Here is a 25,642-nt window from a genome sequence, read left to right on the forward strand (position 1 = left end):
CCATTCGGCCCATCGAGTCTGCGCCAGCTCTTGGAAAGAGCACCCTACCCAAGGTCAACACCTCCACCCTATCCCCATAACCCAGTGACCCCACCCAACATTAAGGGCAATTTTGGACACTAAGGGCAATTTATCATGGCCAATCCACTTAACCTGCAGATCTTTGGACTGTGGGAGGAAACCGGAGCACCCGGAGGAAACCCACGCACACACGGGGAGGAAACCCACGCACACACATCAGGACATAACAGAAAGGAAAATGTATAAGTGCAATTTTAAACAGAATGGGAAATCTTCATTCTTTGATTATTTAAAGTACAATTGTAGAAATATTTGAATAGCCTTTCAGCGCAAACACTTTTGTTCACTGAGCTTTTGTGAAATGAAGTGAACACATTGTCCTTGTTCTGTTCCATCAGACCTAGGCAACCCATACAGCCTGGATATTTTTGAAAGCCACTTGTACTGGATATCGAAGGAAAATGGTGAAGTGTGGAAACAAAATAAATTTGGAAATAGTCGTAAGATCAAGATCATGACTGTCAATCCATGGCTAACTCAAGCTCGAATTTATCAGGAGCATCGTTACAATCACTCAGGTACAATCTTCAATGGGAGACTTGGATAAATATTTCCCTCCTCTAGGTCTACAAGTTTAGGGCAAAATCTAACAGCCGTGTCGCGCCCAAACCGGGGCGTGACCCGTAATCTCCCGGGAGGCCTCGAGCGGGATTTACCCGGCTCGCCATGCCTCGCGAGAACACAAGGGATCTCGCGCGATGTCGCGATCTGGATCCCACCTATTGCGGGCGGAATCCTGATCTGGCTAATGTGCATATTGAAATGCACTCGCCAGAATTACCCAAAGTGCAGGATCTAACCCCCACTTCTTAGAGACCCCAAGCGAGCGTCGGTTATTACTGGTGTCCACAAATGGGAACCAGGCGTTCCAGCATTTGAGGGGGTGTCTCCCAGTGGATCGAGGGCCCCTGTTTGGCTGTGTTCTGGGCAGGGTGGTACCCTGGCATCCCTGATGCCATATGGGCATGCTGGCAATGCTACCTGGACACTCTGGGTGCCAAGCTGGCAGTGTCAAGGTGCCCAGGTGGAATTTTGCCCATGCAGGGAATCAGGCATAGGGATCCCCTGCCCTTATTGTGTGTGGGATCGATCACCCTGTTATAGATTAGTTGGGGCTTTGGGGTCTCTAGATCAGGGTGCTGTTTTTGTCTCTTCCTGCACCGGCAATCACAGCTCCTCAGTGCAGGAAATGGGACTAAATGTGGCCTTGGCAGGGTGTTCCCCGCTGAGGGAATGGAACAGAATCCTGGTAGATCTCAGGGCCTTTTTCCAATCGGATCTTGTGATCTGGATCCTGCCACAATGGGCAGGACCTAAATTGAACTGCGCACTTAAATATGTCTCTGCCAGAGCTAACCAGCTCCCGGGATCGCACAGCTTTGCCGAGGAGACCCTAGCCGGGTGACGTTTAGCACTGGTCTGCACAAATGGGGACAAGGTGGAACGGCACGGGTGTTTTCCCAGGCGATCAGAGGCCGCTGTGTGGCCACCCTCTGTGGCATCCTAGCATTGCTGATTCACATATGGCACTGCCAGACTGGCAGGGACACTGCCAGGGTGCCAAGCTGGCAGTGCCAAAGTGCCCAGGTGGCATTTTGCCCTAGACGGGGATTGGGCCCAGGGTTGCCCTGCCTGTATGAGGAAAAGTGCGGGGAGGCCGAGGACACCCCAAGTTTGGGTGTTGGAGGGGGTCGCGATGGGGGATTGAGAGATCGCGATGCCATTTTTAAATGCTGGGAAGCGCCGGGAAACATCACGCTAGGCCAGCCCACATGGGAATCGTTTTTCCTCCGTTAAATTGCGCCTGTTTTTAAAAAATCTTAATGCACTCTGTGTGCTTAAATTACACATTACAAACTTCTCATCTGATTCCAATTAGCATCCTTTTGTGAGCTTGCACGTAATTCACCCTTTCTTCTGGCCTGGATGTAGCCACTCATTCCTCGGGACTCACTAAGTGCTGAACCCAACTTTGTTGTTCCCACTAAAACTTGTGCAGTGCCAGCATCTGAACTGATGGCTTTGATTGTCAAAACTATGCCACAATTTAGTCGAGGATGGGAAGAACACAATGCGGGAATCCTGCCTGCTGACGTAGTGCCAATTAGGTCCATTAATGAACCACGTAAAGCCAATACCACCAGAATTTCATGGTAGTGCAAGGATTTAATAAAATTTGCTGGATTTCCTGAGGCTCACGATCTTCATTAAATATCTGGAGTAAGCCATACTCTTCAACTGAGGATGCAATGGGGCCGTTAGCACTGCTGCTTACGGTGCTGAGGACCCAGGTTTGATCCCGGCCCTGGGTCACTGTCTGTGTGGGGTTTGCACATTCTCCCCATGTCTGTGTGGGGCTGACCCCCACAACACAAAGATATGCAGGTTAGCTGGATTGGCCACGCAGAATTACCCCTTAATTGGAAAAAAATAATTGGGTACCGTAAATTTAAAAGAAACCTGAGGCTGCCATGGCTTGACCTGGTGACCGGACCTGGGTATCTGAAAATAGAAAACCAGAAGGAGAAGTTTGGAATGAGGAAAGGGGGAATGGACCGGAAAGCAAGAGTCCGATGGTGACACCATCTGCAGTTTGCACTTCATGCTAGATCGGAGGATAACGGTGAGGTCGGACTTGAGAGGGAGCATAAAGGAGGAACACATCAGCAATCAACATGCCAAATGTTCTCCGGATGCAACAGCCTCAGTCGTAGTTGGCCCTCTGATATGGAGGACTACCGCCTCCAGAGGACTTAAGTAGATGCTCCTTATTGCAATGATGAACCAGCTCGTTCTGCAAGCCTAAGGCAAGAATGTTGGAAGAATCAGGAGGAAATGCCCATTTCTGATTCTCAGCATCAAGAAAGCGATGCCCCACTTTAGTAGAGGATCCAAAAGACTCAGTGCAGAATCCCGCCTGCAGGCGCGGTGCCAGTTAGGTCCATTAATGAGCCACTTAAAGCCAATTATCCCAGAGTCCACCAGAACTTAATGGTGGTCAAGGATTTCATAGGATTCGCTGGATTCCCTGAGTCACACAAAAGCTGCTCAGCAGACCCTGTTGGGTTTGGCTGGCAGTTCTGGAGGGCGGCAGCAGTTCTCGGGTGGGATTTGGGTGGGATTTCCCCCCCCACCCCTGGCGGTCTTGATTGTGTGGGAGGCCTATAGCTGGCCAGTTAAATGCCTAATTACACTTAAATTGCATCAGGCCTCCTAATCGGAAGCAATGCGAGTGTCCTGTTACTTCTCCAACTGGTGTAGGGACCCCCATCACTGGAACTAAATTCAACCTAGTGTGTACCATGAGGACCTCCTGGGCCATTCCAGAAATATGGCATCTCTCCTCCTTTCCATGTCCATTGCTGAGGTCCCCAGAGCTGCATCCAAAAGCTGTTTGTCTTGGCTGTTGCTCCAGTTTTTTAAAACTTGTCTTTCCAGTCCCTTCTAGAAACATTGCGGCAACTTGAGTTCAGCTCCCCCTTAAGAGGGTCTGTGGCCTAACTGTGCATCATGCTAGTCAAACACACCTAGTGCTAAGTGTGCATTCAGTCAGCAACATGTTTCATGTTGGATAATCTGGAAATATGAGGTTTGTATGCCATCTCCTTCAATGGGCCTGAGGGAAAGATAATTATACATTGCATTCCCCATACTTGATATTGGGCCTAATCCAATTTTTGTTTTGTTTTGTTTCCTTTCTTTTCATTGCCTGATCCAGACCTATTGTCACTAATAGTTGTGGATTTTCTAGGCAGTTGAAATTCAGTAGGTATAAATGGATATTTTCAATCCAATTCCCACTAAGTGCAGTTCCATAGCACAGCATACAGTTTCCATAAGGCCCCACTAATTTGGCCTTGAAGACGCAACTTCTCCAGTATAAAATGCTTTTCAGCGACTTAGTTTTAAGTTTATAATTGGGTAAGTTATGAGACCTTCACCTTTTGTATAAGCTAGAGGAGAGTTTTTATGTATTGTCCGAGAAACTGGTTCCTGCATCGGGACAGCTAGGCCCAAGTCTTACCAGGAATCCAGTCAAGGGTTGAAAATTTAATGATGATCAATACTCAGTTGAATGCACATATTGAATTATGTCGGCATTCTTTGCTTTGTATGAATTTTTCTTTTGTGCAATTCACTGACTTTCATACAATGGGTTAGTGTCAGGGAAGAAGGAGCATAATAGAGAATGATTTATCATTTCCTGCATAATGTAAAGGAATAACTCGCTAAAAAGAAAAGAAAGAAAGGCTTGCATTTATATACCATGTATCACAAGCCAACAGAAACCAATCCTTTCTGACCAATGAAGTACTTCTGAAGTGCATTTTACTCTTATACCAAAGGGAAGCTCCCACAAACGGCAATGTAATATCAACCAGATAATCTGTCTTTGTCACATCGGTTGACGGATAATTATTGGCCGGGATAACTCCTCAGCTGTTCGCCAAACAGTGCCACGGGATATTTCACATCCACATGAGAGGGCAGTCAGGGCCTTGGTTTCAGGTCTCACCCGAAAGGCAGTACCTGTGAGCTGCAGCGTTCTCTCAGTACTGAGTGCCAGCCTTGGTTTTTGTGCTCAAGTTGTGGAATTGGACTTGAACATGAAACCTTGTGACTCAGAGGGGAGATTATTGCTCGCTGCATCAAGGCATGATCCAGGAATGATGTTTAAGAAGCATCTGCATTCATCTTACAAGTCCCAATGTGGTAAATGGATGACATATTTCTTTAACAGTCTCCTCCCCACCTCAAATCTTCATGAATTATGACTCATTTAAAACATTGCAGTCCTTTTCTGATGTCCTGCTTAAATCCCATCGTCCCTGCTTCACTGGTTCAATGCGTCGACCTTAAAATTTGTGCCCTCACTCTTTTAATTTCCTCATGGCATTGTTCTCTCCCTACCTTACAGATCACCTGCAGCTTTAAATGTTTATTGGATCCTCCAGTCCACTGACACTCGGCTACGTTTTGTCCTCTGCTTCTTCCATTCCACCTTTGTGTGCTTGTTCAGTCATGAGGATCCTGTTACTTGGACCTTCCTCCATAGTTCATTCTGTTTTATCACTTTGTTTTCTCTGCATTCAGGCCTGCTTACAACCTTGCTCTTTGACTATGGGCGTGGTCGAACAGCCTTGCAAGATTTATGACGCTCGGAACACCTCGCAAGATCTAACGAGATCTCTCAAGATGACGCGACTTGGATCTTGCCCTCACTGGGCGAGATGCAGATTTACATATTTAAGTGAACCATTCGGCTCAATTAAGTATGTCAGCATCTGATTCTCTTGCGACCCAGGAATGAACGGCCTCGCAAAGGAGAGCTTGCCATGCCACCATTTAGCACTGGTCCACACACCTCAGCAGATCTAACGAGATCTCGCGAGATGTCGCAATCTGGATCTCGTCCAGTGAAGGCGAGATCCAAATTTACATACTTAAGTGACCATTAGGCTGAATTAATATGTTGGTGCCCAATTCCCCCGAGGCCCAGGAACGAATGGTCTCGCCTGGGAGACATCACCATGGCACCGGTTAGCACTGGTCCAGACAAAAGTGGCAGGCGTAATGGCACCTTGGGGGGGGGGGGGGGGGGGGGTAGATAGGAAGAAGCTTTTCCCCTTCGATGAGAGCTCAATAACCAGGGGGCAGAGATTTAAGTTAATGGGCAAGGAGATTGAGTGGGAATTTGAGGAAAAACCTTGTCACCTAGAGGATGTTGGGAATCTGGAACTCCCTACTTGAAAGGGTGGTAGAGGTGGAAACCCTCACAACATTTATGAAGCATTTAGATGAGCATTTGAAGCGCCATAACATGCAAGGCTACGGACCAAGTGCTGGGAAATGGGATTAGAATGGATAGGTTTTTGATGGCTGGCATGGACATGATGAGCCGAAGGGCCTCTTTTTGTGCTGTAAAACTTTATGACACTATGTGCAGACTGCTGTAGAAATGCTAATTATTATTTTGTTACATTGAAGTACAATGATAGTATAAAAGCTTTAGAATTCAGTTTTCTTTTTCTTTTTCATTCTTGTTTCAGTGCCGAATCCTTGTAAGGGTGTCTGCAGTCACCTGTGTTTGCTGAGACCAGGAGGGTATTCCTGTGCTTGCCCTCAGGGCAGTCTGTTCCGAGATGGCAGTCTTACTGAGTGTGACGCAGGTACATGCACTTAATGAATCATGTCATGTAAAAATGCTCAAACTGCAAAAAGCCAGTGGGCTGTAGAATCTTTTAGTCTTGCAAATCAAGCTAACAAATCTGTTTGCCTATCTTATTTTTTAATCCCTTCTCTCTATTTATCTCTCTACATAACTGTGTTCATGTACTTATTGATGTAACTTCAACTGTCCATTTCAGTGGCTTTTGCTGATTCTGTAAGATTATTACCATTAATGAAAACCCTGTCCCCTCTTGGTATTCCACTTACCAGCCTTTAACTTGTCACTCCTGGTATTTGAACCCTTCATTGCAGTCCACAATTTGTGCAGAACTGTTATAATGTTGAAAAGACTCGGGCGGGATTTTCCGTCAGCCGACAGCAGAATAGGGAAGCACGATTGGACAGAGAATTGCGCGAGACAAAAATCATGACCGGCGCAAGGCACCCAACAGAATGCCGTCCTCTGGTGCCTCGACAGCGGCATCAATGCGTTCTACTCCGCGCATACAGTAAACGCTGTTGGCATATCACTAACGGGCCTGACCCGGAGTTCTGCGGGGTTCCCACAATGCTCCACCTCCGCCAGGAGGAATTACCGACGCCGAGTTTCACTTGTGGTATTGAAAATCGGGAAACAGGTGCCGTGGCTGCTGAGAGAGAGGGGGGGTGGGGGGGGCATGGTCAGTGGAGAGTGGGTTGTGGGGGATGGTGGGGTGTGAAGGGTGTGAGCTAGCGAACCTAATATTTTGGAAAACTACTGGAACAAAGCCTTTCAAACAGCCTGGCTTGCCACGTGGCAGCCCCTGTGGTCACCTCCGATCTCCCTCCATGGGCGGCAGCCTTGAATCCATCATAATAGAGGGCAGCTAAGGAAACACTGAACCCCTCTGTTTGGGCACCTATTTGGGTATTTGCTGAGGAAATATGATACTGCAATGTGTGAAATGACAAAAATAGAATGATTGGCAAACGGTGAGAATGACTGCAAAAGACATCAAGATTGGTGGCAGACTTAAAGTGAAAAATCTGAAGCATTCTGGGGAGAAAATAGACATTTAGGTCTGGATTCACTGGCACTCTGGAAAAATACAGCCTATAAAATTTCAGTGGAAAGACGCTGGAAGACACAAAGAAATGGAAACTGAAGGATGCAAATACATGGGCCAGAATTTTACCCGACTTGCAAGCTTGTGGAAATCGCGCAAAAGATGTTGGGCATGTGTCCCGATGTCATCACACACTCGTGGAACATTTTGATCCACAGACACACAAGAGTGTCGGACGTGCACCCACCAACAAGCAGGCGAGTTACTTAGCTCATTAAGGGGCCAATTGAACCCTTCATTGTAGTCATTGTGTCTGCTTCCACGGTTGTCCGGGGGACTGATTGACCAGTCGGCCTTTACGTTTCAGCCTCAACCTGACCCAGGGTGGGGTGAACTTTCTAGGCTAAAATAACACTTAAGAAGGTGCCTCGGGACTGAGTATGTGTTTAAATGTGCTGCCTTGGTTTTTAGAGTTTGGTTTTTACAGGTCAACAGTTCCCTGAGGAAGCTCTGGAGCGGCAGTCCCCCTGGGGGAGCACATTAGAAGCGCTTGTCCACACACTCCCTTTTCCCGGCCCCCACCCATTTCCCACCCTCCCCAGCAGCACTCAGCCTTTCACAGAGTGCATTTCATGCTCGCTGCCCATTCATTGGCCAGCCAGCCTGAAACTGCACTCGGGCTCCGCCGGCTGCCTGGAGCACGTTTCACGTTGGCTTCCGGGACTGGTGTGCCCGGCCCACGGGCGGACATTTCAGGTCAAAATTTCTTAAAACTTCAGTGCATGCAGACAAATCCAGAAATAATTCGAGGAATCCCCCACAGAATCCTTCCTCCGCTTCTTTTAGCTAAGGTAGGCCAAATGGCCAGCTTCACTTTCATCTGCCTTTAATTGTTATATGGTCAAATAGCCTGATATTACTCAGGATTGAATCACAAATAATTGGCTGGATTTTACACGTCCTTGCCAGTGGGTTTGAAGAGGACGGGGGAGGGGGGGTGCTCATGAAATCCAGCTGGTGACCTAAATCTGCCCCCCACCTGCCTCTGTCCTGTCTCCAATTTTACCGTCAAGTAAGGAGGAGGAAGGGCCCCCTCTGCCCATCAGAGGCACCCCCCCACCCCCTCAAAGTCATACTTTGCCCTTTACCTTTCCCACCTGGTCTCGCAAACCCAATCCTCCGGGCCCACTTGCTGAGTCCTCCCAGCCTGACTCCGTGATATTCCAGACTTACCTCCGAGTCTTCTTCATTGGGACTGTCCGGAGTCCCAACAGTGTCCACCACTAGGCTGCCACTGCAGGCACTACAGAGGTTCCAGCTTTCTGATTCGGCATCTCTCTAAAGTGGTACTTAATAATAATAATCTTTATTGTCACAAGTAGGCTTACATCAACACTGCAATAAAGTTACTGTGAAAAGTCCTAGTCACCACATTCCAGCGCCTGTTCGGGTACACGGAGGGAGAATTGAGAATGTCCAAATTACCTAAAAACTCGTCTTTCAGGACTTGTGGGAGGAAACCGGAGCACGCGGAGGAAACTCACGCAGACATGGGGAGAACGTGCAGACTCCACACAGACAGTGATCCAAGCCGGGAATCAAACCTGAGACCCTGGCGCTGTAAAGCAACAGTGCTACCAATGTGCTACCCTGCTGCCCCTCCCAAAGATGGGGGCAGAAGTCTAGTTTTAAAGCAATTAACGTTTCTCCCATTGAAGAGTTGCTAAGGGGCAGCCGTCAGTATGGTGGGCGGGCTCGCCAACAACCTGACAGCTGGGGGCAACAAGGGCCCATGGCGCCCTGTAAAATCCAATCAAATATCTTGGTGAAGATGTTTTCTTTCTAGTCATACTTAGGAAGTTGCTGAACTCTGAATGCTCACAAATATTGATACATCCTCCTACACCAATCCATTCTAGTTTAGAAATGTATTTGCAGGAAGCTATTGCTCACCTACACTTTCAGGTCTATCACTGACCAGTCCATAGGCATAATCTAAAGGCCTAGTCGTGCCCGACTTGTGATGTGGCGAGGACTCTCACGAAATTTACGACGCTCGTTACATCTCGCGAGCTCTAATAATTTGCATATTTAAGTGTGCAGTTAAGCTCACTTAAATATGTTTGTGCCCTGGTTACCCAAAGCGCGGGGCCTAACTGACCCCGAGCGATCACTATTTAGCACCGGTTTCCACAAACGTGGTCCAGGTGCTTGACAGTTCTCCCAGGCGATCGGGGGGGGTCTGGGTGTTTGGGTGCTGGGCAGGGTGGTACGTTAGCATCCCCAATGCCACCTGAACATCATACCACTGCAGCCTCTATCTTGTCTGTGCCGGTGATCAGGCCCGGTGGGGGGGGGGGGGGGGGGGGGGGGGGTATTCTGCCCTTATGAGGTGGGGTGCGGGGGGCTCAAGGATCCCTAATTGGTAAGTTGGGGCATTGGGGGTCCAGAGACCACGGTAGGGAGTCCATTATAAACTGTGTCTTGATCTCTTCGTGCACTGATGAGCTGAGCTAGTTAGAGCAGGAGGTGAGCCTAAGTGCGACATCGGCTGGACGTTAATAGCGGGCCATTCTCGGCGCTGCCAACGCCAGGAAACACCCCACTAAACGTGCCCGTTTTCATGTGGTAGATTCCTCACTAAAGTTTGTTTTATTTTGTTCACAGCCATTGAGCTGGAGCGGCCAATGCCTCCTGCCTGCAAGTGTAGGAATGGAGGAATTTGTTATTCTGAAGCAAACACTACAAAATGCACGTAAGTTGAAAGCTGTGAAACCCAAGGTGTCAAGGTATTGATTATATTGAGCAGTTTGTTGCTTTGTTATATGGGTTAGCTTGTTAAATTTACTGCAACCTCATATTTCATGGGGTGTTATGCCTTGCTAGTATTTTCTTTTCATTCCTCATATACTTAAGATTTATAAATTAAGGGTTGATCATTTTTTTCAATAAATCTAGAGTGCCCAATTCATTTTTTCCAATTAAGGGGCAATTCAGTGTGGCCAATTCACCTAATCTGCACATCTTTGGGTTGTGGGGGCGAAAACCACGCAAACATGGGGAGAATGTGCAAACTCCACACGGACAGTGACCCAGAGCCGGGATCGAACCTGGGACCTCGGCGCCGTGAGGCATCAGTGCTAACCACCGCGCCAACCTGCTGCCCTAAGGGTTGATCTTCTAATTGGGTACCGCCCAAGGTGAGATGGTCAGGAACTCACCAACCTGCTTCCCCTAATTTTTCTGTCAGTTAATTTAAATGGGCAGACAATTAAAAGACTGCAGATTGCAATTCTCCAACTTTCTGAATGCGGTTCCTCTCCGGGAGCACCAAATCGGAGACTGAACCCTTCATCCTCACCTTAAACTTCATTGTGATGGAATTTTGGTGATTGGCTCACAGGAATTAGCAATTGTGATACCAATCTCAAATTTTAAAATGCAGCAATATTGAAGCTGCAATATATATTTTTAATTATCTATCCCACATCTCCCAAGCTTTCCAACACTCGGAACTTAGATCGGGCGTGACTTTGTGATCTGGATCTTGCCCTCACTGGGCAAGTTCCATTAGGCTCATTTAAACATGTTTGCGCCCAATTCTTTAGAGGCCCAGGAATTAACGTTCGTGTCTGGGAAACCTCGCCATGGTGCCATTTAGCACTGGTCCACATAAACATGGACCAGGCTTAATGGCACCTGTGGGGTGGGCCTCCTAGACCATTGGGGCGCTGGGCAGGGTAGTACCCAGGCACTCCCACTGCCACTTGGGCACCTTGGCACTGCCATCCTGCCACCTATGCACTGTCACCCAGGCACCCTGCCAGTCTGGCAGGGGCACTCATGGTGCCAGGCTGACAGTGCCAAGGTGTCCAGTTTCCATGATGCCCATGCCAGGGATTGGGCTCGGGAGTGCCCTGCCCTTAAGAGGTGGGGTGAGGGGGGAGCTCGAGGACCCCTAAGAGGTAAGTTGGGGCAGTGGGAAGATCCGGACGCTGTGGTGGGATATCTGAGGCGGGGGGGTTGAGTGATCAGGGCAGCATTTTAAAATGGCGCCCCAATCTCTTCCTGTACCAAGGAGCTGAGCTCGTCAGTGATCTTTTATGTCCACCTGCGATGGGCCTATCCTCAGGACTGCATTGGAGTTTCCGCCTTGATTTTTGTGCTCAAATCTGGAATGGGACTTTACCTTAGAACCCTTCTCCAACGTCAAAAAATGTGCCAACAGAGGTCACTGAGCATTGAGAGAACCTCGACTGAATTGAGCACACAAGTAATTTTCTCTTTGAAACACAACCCTCCAGGGAGAGCTTCTCTGTCAGTATCTATCATGAACTATATCTATTTTTTTTAACATTTTCAGAAGGTGAGATTTTTGTAACAATTTTTATGTAGCCTCTTAACCAGTTGGAGCAAATTGTTTCTTCTCCGACGAAATTAAAATAAATAAATTAAAATCCTGTTTATCTCCAGATTACCTTAGTGGTAGCAATTTTTCCTCCGAGTCAGAAGGCTGTGGGTTTGAGTCTCCTCCACAGACTTGAGTCCACAATCCAGGCTGACAGTTCACTGTATCAAGAGATGTCTTTTAGATAAGATGTCAAACCAGATGATTACCTTTGTGAAAGATCGCATAGAACTCTGAAGAAAGACGGGGTGGTGCGGGGGAGAGATGCTCCTGCTTTTGTAGCCAATATTTACCTCTCCGTTAACATCACTGAAACAGTCATTCATATTACTGGAAAAACTGGTCATTTCTCTCATTGATTCCTATGGGAGGTTGCCGTGTACAAATGGGGTCCCGCATTTCCCTACGTTACCATAAGACCATAAGAGATAGGAGCGGAAGTAAGGCCATTCGGCCCATCGAGTCCACTCCACCATTCAATCATGGCTGATTTCAACTCCATTTACCCGCTCTCTCCATAGCCCTTAATTCCTCGGGAAATCAAGAATTTATCAACTTCTGTCTTAAAGACACTCAACGTTACAGCAGTGACTACAATTCAAAAACACTTTATTGTCCGTGATGTGGTATGGGATGTCCTGAGATTTTAAGAACTGTTACTTGAATGTCATTTTGTTCTTTAGCGGAATCTTAATGTTTATTGTACTTGAAGACTGACCCTTGAACCTTAGCTGATTCTCAGGTTTGATTTAACTGTTACCTGCATATTTCCCAACTATTTATGCTATAATGATTTCTCTGTTGTCTAAGATAATTTGTGCTTTACGTTTTTCATAACTAAGATGAGAAATTAATATGATTAATAAACAGCAAGAATATTGATAAATGGATGTTGGAATTTAAAAACATGTGGGAGCATGGTTTCATACACAGCTAATCCAACTGTAACATCTTCTTCCAAGCCAACTTGTTCAGCGTCAAGGCACTAATCACTGAAAATTAACTTAACTGGGCAGGACATGTCAGTATTATGACATGTCATCAGCCTCCCGAAGCAATTACTCTATACAGTCGCAGCAAAGGGCTGCTGGGATAGAGGAGGTTCTTTCGCGAAGTCCTCAAATATACCCTCCAACTCATGTGAGTCCCTAGCTTGTGATCAACCAAAATAGAGAAGACGCATTTGGGGAGGCCCGACCTCACCGAGAAACCTCATCAGATACGTACTGAGGTAAAGTGAAAGCATCGGAAGGAGCGCACAAACCTCCAAACAACCCAGCTATCCAACCCTTCAAGGTTGCCCCACATGTGGCACAGTCAGCCGATCGAGGACTGCAGCATTTATCAACCATCTCAGAAACAATTGAACCAGAATGGCAGCAAGTCATCCTTGAATCCGAGGGACTGCCTTGGAAGAAGTGTGCAGCTAATGTCAAAGCTACAATCTGCAGAAAGCTAATTATGTTATCTCTCAGAATGGGACTGAAAAAGCATATTCGAATTGTTAGAAAATAAAAGTTTGAAACGTTATATTTTATTACCCTGCAGATGTCCTTATGGGTATACAGGAAGCTACTGTCAGCTTGGACGATCCCAAGCACTTCCCCATTCAACAGGTACTTCTATAAGTTGTGGAACTAATAATTAAAGTGTTCAGTAGCACAATATAGCTATTCTGGCTTCTCATATGGCCACAGAATATGATTATGTTGATGTTCCAGCAATTTAACTGATGATTCTTGTGCCGTTCAGTTGGCCACTAAAGGGAAATATATGAATGAGGACAGAAGATTTTTGTTATTTGTTGCAAAATGAAATTTATTTCTGATTTCACAGCAAATAGTGAACAAAGCGAATCTCTTCTCTGAAATAACAATATAATCTTTTATACTATAAAGAGAATCACTAGATATGTCAGAAATTGCTTATTGTCCTATTTTTGAAATGTGTAGAGCCCAGAGATTTTGTGACTAGAATTTTGTGTAAGAACTTTCCCAGAGGTAACATTAAATCTGATAAATTAGCTAAGAGGAAGACTACATAACTCCTCATCTCTTACCATTAAAGATTGACGAGCTCCCGTATCTCTTAAAATTGTGACTTCTTTACCTACTCCTTCTGGTACACATGAGTAAACTTTACCCACACAAGTAAATTCTTTAAAGAGAACTGGCACCTTCTTACCAATCACCTCTTGATCAGGCTGTACAATCTTTTGCATTTCCTTCTCTTCACTTGGGCTTTCCTTTACCACTTTAAAAAAAAACACTGTCTTATCCTGTCTTACCCTGTTTTACCGCATCAGCCTTCCCAGTGCTTTTTTTCAACCACCAACACTGTGACTTTACATGGCCTAGTTTATCAGAGTGAAAACATTTAAAACTTTTCATTTCTCTTCCACCGTCCTGGATTTCTTTTTTAATCTGAGGTACAGTCTCCTTATTATCTCCCATCAGATCTCTTCTACCTCCACCACTTGAGTATTTCTCTTTTCCCCAGTTTACATCCTTCACAGGCTGAAACTGATGTCGTAACCCAAGCTTTGATTTATGAACTAATTCATAATCATCTGGCTTTTCTGCTGCTAACCTTGCAGTTTTAACCCTCTGCTCTTCCATATGAGTTCTCACTACATCAGGAATTGAATTTTTAAACTCCTCCAAAAGTATAATTTCTCTGGAGCTTCATACGTTTGATCTATTTTCAAAGCCCTTATCCACCGATCAAAATCACTCTGTTTGATCCTTTCAAACTCAATGTATGTTTGACAAGGTTCTTTCCTTAAATTTCTAAACCTTTGTGTGTAGGCTTCAGGCACTAGTTCATATGCACCTAAGATGGATTTTTTAACCTCCTCATATGTCCCAGATACATCCTCTGGTAGTGATGCAAACACTTCACTAGCTCTACCTACCAACTTTGTTTGAATCAGTAATACCCACATGTCCTTTGCCCATTTCAATTGTTTAGCTATCTTCTCAAATTAAATGAAAAAGGCTTCTACCTCCTTCTCATCAAAGCTTGGACATATTTAAATAGATCCCCACCAAGCCATCGACTATAACGCTCTTTCTCTTTATCCTCATCACTATCCTCCAACTGTACGTTTCCCTTTACATCTACTAATTTTAACTGACTGTCATGTTTCATGGCCATTTTCTGAAGTTCAAACTCTCTCTTTTTCCCTTTCCTCCCTTTCCCTTTCTTTGTGTCTTTCTTCTCTCTCCTTTTCTTTTCCCTGATCTGTATCTCCCTTTCTCTTTTTCTCTCATTTTGTATTCAAGCTGCTTTAATTCTTTCTCATGTTCCAGTTGTTTAATCTGTAACTGGATTTTTGCCAGTTCTATGGAGTCAGACTGTATCTCAGATAATTTTAAATGCTCAGCTAGTGCCGTAAGTACCTCTTCTTTTCATCAGGTACTGTTAACTGCAATGTTTTTGCCAAATCTAAAAGCCTGTTTTTAGTCTCTGTTCGTAAGGTACTGCGTGTGACCTTATCCACCCCCAAAACCTCCGAGCCTCTAAAGAGCCATTGTCCACAACACATTCCCTACTTAAACTGAAATACCACACCTGAAAAGCAACCACAATATGCTCACCCCTCACTGTCTTTAAGTTCACAAAGCCAACCCAATAGATAGACTTTTATCCCACTCGAGCCCCCAGTTTGGGCCAGGGTTTAGAAAACTCCAAAGTATATCATGGAGTTCACCTGACCCACGACTTTTAATACATTGTGGTTATGTGTGATGCAACAGAGATCTAAAGTACTTTTAAAACATAACCATGTTTATCTATGAATCCAGTTAACACTTTTTAAACCCACAGTAAACATCTTAACAACTATCAACACCAATAATCCCCACAGATACAATATTGTATGAGTGACCCTTCAGAACTTGCCTAGCAACATCCATAAGTTCTAAAGACCCTTTTTACAGAAAGACAGCAGGTTTGAATTCTCTACAGAAACAGGTATTACTTTGAAATCCTCAAACGAGCTGAAGACAGTCTGTAGCTTGTAGAGAGAGATTATTATACAGCTGCTTGTTTTGCCTGCAGCTATCCAGCTCTGAAAACAAAACTAAATCACACTGTAGCTGCCTGCTCTAAGCGAAAGTGAAAGACAGCCAGCCCAGCTCCACCCATACTCTGACATCACTGCAGCTATTTGATAAACACCCATTTCTTAAAGGTACATCCACTACAGCTATTTGATAAACACCCAGTTCTTAAAGGTACTCTCACATGACAATATTTGCTTATCTATTAGCCTGAATGAAAAAGGATTGCCTGTGAGCAAATTAAATGGAAACAAAATAAGTCATAAAAAGATTGTTATTACATTGCAAAGCAACGGAGTTAATTAATTAATTTATTTGTCAGGTAGTTTCAGATACTCATACTTCACATTTTCTGAAGAAGAATGGAAAATCTAGGGCGGGATTCTCCGTCCCACCAGACCAGTTTTGTGGCGCGGCATGCCGCCACCAGCAGCGGGACCCTCCATCCCAGCAGCTGGCCAATGGGGTTTCCCATTGTGGCCACCGCCACGTCATCGAGAAATCCGCGGGCGTGAGTACGCTGCCAGCGGAGCAGAAAAGCCGCCGATGGAGAGGCCTGCCCTGATCTTTTAAGTTGTTGCCTCATAACTGTGTTTGATGGTCATTTAATGTGAAGGATTTTGAAATGCTTAGATGCTTTTTGTTTGTGTTACAGCAACAGCAGTCTTACTGACCATTATTATCATCCTAATTCTGGGAGCACTAGCTGTAGGGGCATTTCTGAATTACAGACGGACAGGCTCAATCCTGCCACCTTTTCCTAAGCTTTCAAGGTAACAACTTTTTTATTGCTCGCTGTGAATTTACTAAAGCCAAGCAGGTTACATATGCAACATTAGGGATTTTGACCTCATGCGAGGGCATCATAAGAACATAGGAGCAGGACTAGGTCACTTTGCCCCAAGAGCCTGCTTCACTATTCAATTTGATCATGGCCGCTCCGGTTGTAGTTTCAACACCATTTTCCTGTTTGCCTCCCCCAGTGCCCTTGGGTCATGTGCCTCACACAAAGGGCAGGACAGTGGCACAGTGGTTAGCACTGCTGCCTCACGATGCCAGGGACCCGGGTTCAATTCCGGCCTCTGTCTGTGTGGAGTTTGTACGTTCTCCCCGTGTCTGCGTGGGCTTCCTCTCGGAGCTCCGGTTTCCTCCCACAGTCCAAAGATGTGCAGGTTTGGTGGATTGGCCATGCTAAATTGGCCCTTAATGCCCAGCGATGTGCAGGTTAGGTTCTGGGTTATAGGGATAAGGTGGGGTGGATGAGGGAGTGTAAATAAGTAAAGTGCTCATTCGATGGGTCGTGGCAGACACGATGGGCCAAAAGCCCTCCTTCTGCACTGTAGGGATTCTATGATTCTATTAAATCTGTCGAATTCAGCTTCGAATAAATTTAATAAGCAGCCTTCACTACTTTATGGGCAAGAGAGATGCACCCACCAATAATCCTTTGGGGGAAAGAAAACCTTCTTGTCTCTATCTTAAAAGGGAACCTTCTTATGTCCCCCGGTTTTAGTCTCCCTCACAAGAGGAAATATACTCCGGGTATCCACCCTATCAAATCCCCTCAGAATCTTAGATATTTCTGTAAGATTACCTCTCATTCTTCGACACTCCAATGATTATAGGTCCAACCTGTTCAACCTTGCCATTGCCTAGAAATTACTGAGTTAACTGAATGCATTCTAAGAATTCTTTACTGGGTTTTTAAGAAGTGCTTCAAATGTATCAGGCAGCATGGTAGCACAGTGGTTAGCATGGTTGCTTCACAGCGCCAGGGTCCCACGTTTGATTCCCGGCTTGGGTCACTGTGCGGAGTCTGCACGTTCTCCCCGTGTTTGCGTGGGTTTCCTCCGGGTGCTCCGGTTTCCTCCCACAGTCCAAAGATGTGCAGGTTAGGTGGATTGGCTATGTGAAATTGCCTTTAGTGTCCAAAAAGGTTAGGTGGGGTTACTGGGTTATGGGGATAGGGTGGCGGTGTGGGGCCTAAGTCAGGTGCTATTTCCAAGGGCCTGTGCAGACTTGATGGGCCAAATGGCCTCCTTCTGCACTGTAAATTCTATGTTCTATTTATTGCAAGCATGGGTGCATCTTGTCCATCTATTTTTAATATCAATAATTGGCTTCAGCAAACAAAGATTCAGAGGTTGTGGACCACAACATAAGAAATGGTAGCGTAGTGGTAATGTTACTGGACTAGGAATTCAGAGGCTCAAGTTAATGCTCAGCTGACATGAGTTTAAATCCCACCATGGCAGCTGGGGAATTTAAATTCAATTAGTCATATATCTGGAATGAAAAGCTACTCTGCGTAATGATGTCACAAAAAACATCTGGTTCACCTTCCAGGAAACAAATCTTCCATCTTTATCTGGTCTAGCCTACACCTGACTCCAGATTCACAGAAAACTGTCGCAGAATAAAGTTAAATAAAAATAACATGACAGGAACCACCTGGCATCAACCTGGGCATTGGAAATGACAGCGCCACACCTGGCAAACTCTTCCACGCTAACTTCTGAGGATTTTGGAGAGCTGTCCAGTAGACTAGTCACGCTGCAGCTTGTCACAGGCATAGTCACTGAATCACACCATTACAGCCCATGTACCAGACTTTTCCATCACCATTCTTGGATAGATCCTGTCCCATTGTCAGGACGGAGCTGCCAGAGGCACAGTGATACAGAATCAGAAGGGTGTAGCCCTGGGAATCCTCAACATTGGCTCTGGACCACATGACGTTTCATGCTACCTGGTTGAACATGGGTAAGGAAACCTCCTGCTGATTACCACCTACCACCCTCCCTCAGCGACAAATCAGAACACCAGATGGAAGAAGCATTTTGGAAGGGTGCTGAATGTACTCTGGGTTTGGGACATCACTGCCCATCACCAAGTGAAATTCAGTCACATCACTGCTGACTGAGCTGAAGAACGTATCTGCCAAACTGAGTCTGCAGCAGGCGATGATTGAACCAATCTATCTGTGAAAATATATCTGTCCAAAACAATTTTGGTAGAAGTGACCACTGCAAATTCCTGCAGAGACAAAGTTCTGTCTTCACACTGTGGATACCCTCCGTGTTATGTGCAACTATGGGATAGATTGAGGACAGATCTAGCAACTCAAAACCGGGCATCTAAGAGGCACTGTCAGCCATCAACAGCAGAGTTATACTCAACTGCAATCTGTAGCCTCCTGGCCCAGTATATCCTACCAATACTCTACCATTACCATTGAGACACAGGGGGGAAACTCTGGTTAGACCCAGTGTGTACGAGAACATGCCAGGAACAACACCAGGCATACCCAGAAATGATGTGCACACCTGGGCCGGAATTCTCCCCTACCCGGTGGGGCGGGGGGTCCCGGCGGGATGGAGTGGCGGGAACCACTCCAGTGTCAGGCCGCCCCAAAGGTGCGGATTTCTCCGCACCTTTAGGGGCCAAGCCTTCACCTTGAGGGGCTAGGCCCGCGCCGGAGTGGTTGGCGCGCCGCCGGACGGTGGGAAAGGCTTTTGGAGCCACGCCAGCCGGGGCCAAAGGGACTGCGTTGGGCAGCGGAAGTTCGCGCATGCGCGGGGGCGTCAGCGGTTGCTGACGTCATCCCCGCGCCTGCATAGGGGGGGGGGTCACTTCCGCATCGGCCATCGCGGAGACCGTGGCGAAGGCGGAAGGAAAAGAGTGCCCCCACGGCACAAGCCCACCCGCGGATCGGTGGGCCCCGATCACGGGCCAGGCCACCATGGGGGCACCCCCCTGGGCTAGATTGCCCCGCGCCCCCCCCCCCAGGACCCCGGAGCCCGCCCGCGCCGCCAGTCCCGCCGATAAGGTAGGTGGTTTGATTCACGACGGCGGGAATGGCATGACAGCGGCGGGACTTCGGCCCATCATGGGCCGGAGAATCGCTGGGGGGGGGGGGTCCCGCAGACTGCCGCAGCCGATTCCCGCCCCCGCCGAATTTTCGGTGCCGGAGAATTCGGTGGCCGGCGGGAGCGAGATTCACGCCGCCCCCCCGCCCCCCCGGCGATTCTCCGACCCGGCGGGGGGGGGGGGGGGGGGGGGGGGGGGGGGTCGGAGAATCCCGCCCCTGGTGTAGCTATAGCATAGGATTACAATGCATGCTTAATAGTAGAAGCAGAATGCTGAGTGAATCCACATAGAGTTAACTAATTCAATAATGCCACATCTAGTCGGGAATGGTAATATGTAATTAAACAACTAACCAGAGGAAGAGGCTTAACAACTGCAAATCATTCTCAATGATGGAAAGCTAAGTATGTCAATGCAACAAGGCTGAAGCACTTGCATTCATTCTCAGACAGAAGTGCCAAGTGGAAGAGCCATTTCGGCCTTCTTCTGAGGTCCTCAGCATCGCAGTTTGCAGTCTATTCAATTCGCTCCATGTGATATCAAGAAATGGCTGAAGGGACGAGATACAATAAAATCTATGGACCATGACAATAGCCCAGCTGCAATATTGACAGCTTCTGTTCCAGAACTAACCACCCCTCTTGCCGAGCTACAAGACAAGCATCTTTCTTGATATGGTGGAAAATTGACCAGGTTTGTACTGTCTACAAAATGCAGGACAAATACAACCTTGCAAGTCAACAGCCCATCATCTACTCTCAATCATCAGAAAACTGATTAAAAGTGTCATCAACAATGTTAACATGGAATATTTATTCTGCAACAACCTGCTCACTGCTGCTCACTTTGAGTTCCACCGGAGCCAACTCCAGACCTCATTACCGCCTTGGTCCAGATATGGACAAAAAAGCTGAATTACAGAGATCAGGGGCGGGATTCTCCCCTACCCGGTGGGGCGGGGGGCCCCGGCGGGATGGAATGGCGTGATCCACTCCGGCGTCGGGCCGCCCCAAAGGTGCGGATTTCTCCACACCTTTAGGGGCCAAGCCCTCACCTTGAGGGGCTAGCCCCGCGCCGGAGTGGTTGGTGCGCCGCCAGCTGGCGGAAAAGGCCTTTGGCGCCACGCCAGCCGGGGCCAAAAGGATTTCGCCGGGCGGCAGAAGTCCGCGCATACACACGCGCATGCGCAGGGGGGAGGTGTCTGTTCCGTGTCGGTCATGGTGAAGTCTGTGGCCGAGGCGGAGGGAAAAGAGTGCCATAACGGCTCAGGCCCGCCCGCGGATCGGTGGGCCCCGATCGCGGGTCAGGCCACCATGGGGGCACCCCCCGGGGCCAGATCCTCCCCCCTCCCCTCCGAGGACCCTGGAGCCCGACCGCGCTGCCTAGTCCCGCCAGGTAGATCGAGAGAGCGTGGTCTCCCTGCTCTTGTCGGCCATGCTGCGCTGCGGCGAGATGTTTTGCTGGTGCAGTTTGGCCACCAGATCGCACCCAGAGTATCCCTTTGGACATGGTCCTGGGACACCTTTTGGGGGACATCAGGTGCTCTTTGGAAGCAGGAAGGTGCTCTTTGGCTTACTAAAAGTGGACATGCATGCATGTAAAAAGGCATAAATGCAGGGAGGCAAGTGGCACAATGCTGACTACGGCACTGAGGACCCGGGTTCAAATCCCGGCCCTGGGTCACTGTCCGTGTGGAGTTTGCACATTCTCCCCGTGTCTGCATGGGTTTCACCCCCACAACCCAAAACTTTGCAGGTTAGGTGGATTGGCCACTCTAAATTGCCCCTTAATTGGAAAAACAAATAATTGGGTACACTAAATTTATTTTTAAAAATACATAAATGCACTGGAACTGTCAAGAGAGCTGTCAAAAGGCACTGTCAAAAACTAATTTGGGCCTTGGGCAATGGCCCAAACTTCCAACCTTCCAGGAGTGAAAATTCAGGCTTTTATATCTTGAGAATAGCACAAGTAGTGCTTTACCTTTCAAGAAGAATTATTGTTGTACAGTACTTGACATAAGTATGCCTATGTTTTATTTTCTTGGATCCCAAAGGAGCAATATAAACTTGCAATTATCAAAAGAATATGTTCACTTCCAAATCAAGGCAATGATTGATTTTCTTTTTGTTTCTTTCTAAAGTTTAAGCAGTCTTATCAAACCAAATGGAAATGGAGTGACATTTAGGTCTGGAATGGATACCGGAGTAGACAGTGGAGCTTCTGCCATAGACATAGATTCTGCTATTGATGGAGCGATGCAGATGGTAAGATAACAGTATTCTAGGCCAGCATTCTCCAGCCGTTCACTGGCAATGGGATTCTCTGGTCCCGCCGGCTGCACACCCCTGCCCATGGGTTTGCGAGAAACATGGGGTGGCTTCAACGGGAATTCCCATTTACAGTGCAGGAGCAGAGAATCCCGTCGCCAGCAAACAGCACGCTACCTCCTCCAACTGGGAAACACATGTCTGGGAGATCAGAAAATCCAGCCCCATGTGTATTATTACAGATCCTGGTTGTAATTTTTATTGTAATATTCAGTGCTTCACATGTGTACTTTGCGCCTTTATTAAATGTCAATCGACTCTGTTTTTGCAACAGAATGAAAACTTTGTAGTGGAAGCAGGAAAGCAACCAGTTACTTTTGAAAATCCGATGTTTGGGATGAAGGGGAATGTTTCCAGTGAACCTCCTGCAGTCCAGCAATCTGCGGTAACTGTAAAAGAGAGCTATTGAAAAAAATCAGCTCATCGTATCGTAATTAACTGTGTGTGGAACAATTGGTTTGAATTATCTCCAGTTTGATTGCTGGCAATGTTTCTACTCTAAAACCTAGCATTCTGTAATACAGAATTGCTAAATTTATTGTTACTGACATATACCTATGATCATGCACTTTGTTAACATTTCATACAAGATTTTATGTATAGTAAAATAAATTTAGTGATTTAAGCTATATAATAGAACGTAGAATTTACAATGCAGAAGGAGGCCTTTGGCCCATCAAGTCTGCACCAACCCTTGGAAAGACCACCTCACTTAAGCCCACACTTCCACCCTATCCCCGTAACCCAGTAACCCCTCCTAACCTTTTTGGACACTAAGGGCAATTTAGCATGGCCAATCCACCTAACCTGCACATCTTTGGACTGTGGGAGGAAACCGGAGCACCCGGAGGAAACCCACGCAGACACGGGGAGAACATGCAGACTCCACACAGACAGTGACCCAAGCCGGGAATTGAACCTGGGAACCTGGAGCTGCGAAGCCACATTGCTAACTACTGTGCTACCGTGCTGCCCACTGCATTGTACCATACATTTTAGGAACATAGAAAATAATATAGGAAGAGGAGTAGGCCATTTAGTCCCTTAAACCTATTCCGTCGTTCAGTGAGATCATGGTCGGTCTGTATACCTCTAACCTCATATATCACCTAATACGCTGACTTGATAATCTATCAATCTTAGTTTTGAAATGTTCAATAATATAACAGCATTTTGGGGAAGAGTGTTCTGGAATTCCACGACCCTTTATGTGAAGGGATTCTCCCCGACATCACTCCAAATCATCTGAAATAGAATTATCCATTATTGTGCAATGAACAAGTGAGATGAAAAGGTAATGGCCCATAGCTTCTGCGTGTCGTACCAAAGATGCGTTGGGGGCCATCCCCCCACCCCTCCCGCCCCTCGGAAGACCCAGCTAAGTATTACCCAGGAAGTTCAAATTACCCAGTAATTGGAACCATCCAAAAGTATGATTTAAATCTCAAACTTTGGTTCTGATTGTCTTACAGTGATAGTTATCCAGGAGAGGTTAGAAAACTTAAAACCACCTCCACCTTTAGAGTAACTATAGCACTGATATCCATGACCCCAATGGGACTCCCCCAACTGACCTCCCGCCACTCGCCCCAATGAACACCCACCCACCTGACCACCTGTACCCCCTGAACACCTGACCCCCCCACTTCTCACTCAGCCCTAACGCCCCCCCACAACACGGTAACCAACTTGCCTTGACCAAATCCCCCCCATGACCAAACCCCCCAACTGACCCGACTGACTGACCCCCAACAACCCCCCCACCACTGAGGACACAACCCCCACATTCCCATTGACCAACTGACCCCCTCCAATTTAATACCCAACCCTCAGTGACCAGACCAATTGATCTACCCCTGACTGATACCACCCTCCCAACCAATCACCCCTCCCAACCAATCCAACAGCCCTCCTCCCAATGATCACCACCCCCCCTGCCACTGACTAACAGATAACCCAGCGGCTAGTACCGTAAAGAAGGGGGCATGGCTTTCTTACCTCTGACTTACCAACCTTTGACTGAAGGCCTCTGGAGCAGGCTGCACTATACACTTCTTGCCTGGTCTGAGTCAGAAGGTCAGGCGAGCAAGGAGCAGCTGGAGTTCCAGGTAAGAAATTAGGAGTAGTGTGGAAAACCAACTCTGATTGTAACTCATTGAAACTTCATGCCCAAACTTTCTCCTATCCTACTTCAAAAATTCCCTACCAGTGGAAATATTTTCTCTCTTTGATCTGATCAATTCCTTGAATAATTTTAAACATGTCAGTTTGATCACTCTTAATTTTTCTATACTAAAGGGAATACAATTTTGGTCTATGCAACCCGTCCTTCATAATTTAATGGATTATTCTGGTGAGTTTGCAGTGCACCCCTCCAAGGTCAACATATCTTGAATACTCTGGAACTATAAGCCATGGGCGGGATTCTCCCATGCCGCGCCGTATGGGAGAATAGACATTCGCGCCATTTTTTCCCACGGCGCCGGTCCGACGCCGGCAGGCGATTCACCGAGGGGCGGAGAATCGGTGCCATTTGCACCGGCACATTTGGCGCGACGCCGGTCGCGGGCCGCTGTCCTCAGCCGGGCCGCCATTCTCCGGCCTTGATGGGCCGAGCGGCCGCACAGAAACGGCAGAGTCCTGCCGGCGCCGTTAACACCTGCTCGCAGCCGGCAGGAACTCTGCGCGTAGGATCAGAGGGCGGCCTGTGGGGCGGGGAAAAGCGCCCCTTCACCGGGGGGGGGGCCTCCGATGGGGTCTACCCACGATCGGGGCACACCGATCGGCGGGCTGGCCTCTCCAGCCCCGGCCCTATTATATTACGCGGCCGGCCCCTGAACCCCCACGCCATGTTGCGTCGGGGCCGGCGCGCTGAGGAAGTCCCCCGGGCATTCGCGGGTTGGCGCGGCCCAACTGCGCTGCGCAGGTTGGCACGGCACCCATTTGGCGCTGGGAAGGGAGGCTGGAGTGGCGTGAACCGCTCCAGCGCCATGCTGCCCCCTGTGGGGCCTAGAATTGGTAGTCCCGTGCCCGTTTCGCGCCATCGTGAAACGCGACGGCATTGACGACGGCGCAAACACTCTGTCTCCATTTCGGAGAATCGCGCCCCATATTTCAGATGGGGTCTCAGAATCACAGAAAAATACTGTGCAGAAAAGGCCCTTCGGCCCATCGAGTCTGCATCACCGCATGAAAGGCACCTGATCTGCCAATCCTAATCCCATTTGCCAGCACTTGGCCCATAGCCTCGAATGTTAAGACGTGCCAAGTGCTCATCCAGGTATTTTTTAAAGGATGTGAGGCAACCCGCTCTACCACCCTCCCAGGCAGTGCATTGCAGACTGTCACACCCTCTGGGTAAAAAGGTTTTTCCTCAAATCCGCCTGAACCTCCCGCCCCTCACCTTGAACTTGTGTCCCCTTGTACCTGACCCTTCAACTAAAGGGAACAGCTGTTCCCTATCCCCCTGTCCATGTCCCTCATAATCTTGTACACCTCAATCAAGTCGCCCCTCAGTCTTCTCTGCTCCAGCAAAAACAACCCGCAAGCCTATCCAACCTCTCTTCATAACTAAAATGTTCCATTCCAGACAACATCCTGATAAAACGCCTCTGCACCCGCTCCAGTGCAATCACATCCTTCCGATAATGTGGCGACCAGAACTGCATACAG

At 47.5% G+C, this 25,642-nt stretch overlaps 1 protein-coding gene across 2 annotated transcripts in view; it reads left to right on the forward strand.

Moving 5' to 3' along the window:
- Positions 1 to 25,642, forward strand: part of LOC140389325 (low-density lipoprotein receptor-related protein 2-like) — a 534,533-nt gene that overhangs the window by 503,663 nt on the left and 5,228 nt on the right. For both annotated transcript variants that reach the window (XM_072473491.1, XM_072473499.1), the window contains 7 exons: positions 420 to 599; positions 6,132 to 6,251; positions 9,966 to 10,053; positions 13,255 to 13,322; positions 16,426 to 16,543; positions 21,784 to 21,907; positions 22,245 to 22,355. In XM_072473491.1, the coding sequence (XP_072329592.1) occupies positions 420 to 599; positions 6,132 to 6,251; positions 9,966 to 10,053; positions 13,255 to 13,322; positions 16,426 to 16,543; positions 21,784 to 21,907; positions 22,245 to 22,355 (809 nt within the window). The remainder of the gene's footprint in view (positions 1 to 419; positions 600 to 6,131; positions 6,252 to 9,965; positions 10,054 to 13,254; positions 13,323 to 16,425; positions 16,544 to 21,783; positions 21,908 to 22,244; positions 22,356 to 25,642) is intronic.

Source organism: Scyliorhinus torazame, chromosome 2, assembly GCF_047496885.1.
Source record: "Scyliorhinus torazame isolate Kashiwa2021f chromosome 2, sScyTor2.1, whole genome shotgun sequence".
NCBI lineage: Eukaryota > Metazoa > Chordata > Chondrichthyes > Carcharhiniformes > Scyliorhinidae > Scyliorhinus > Scyliorhinus torazame.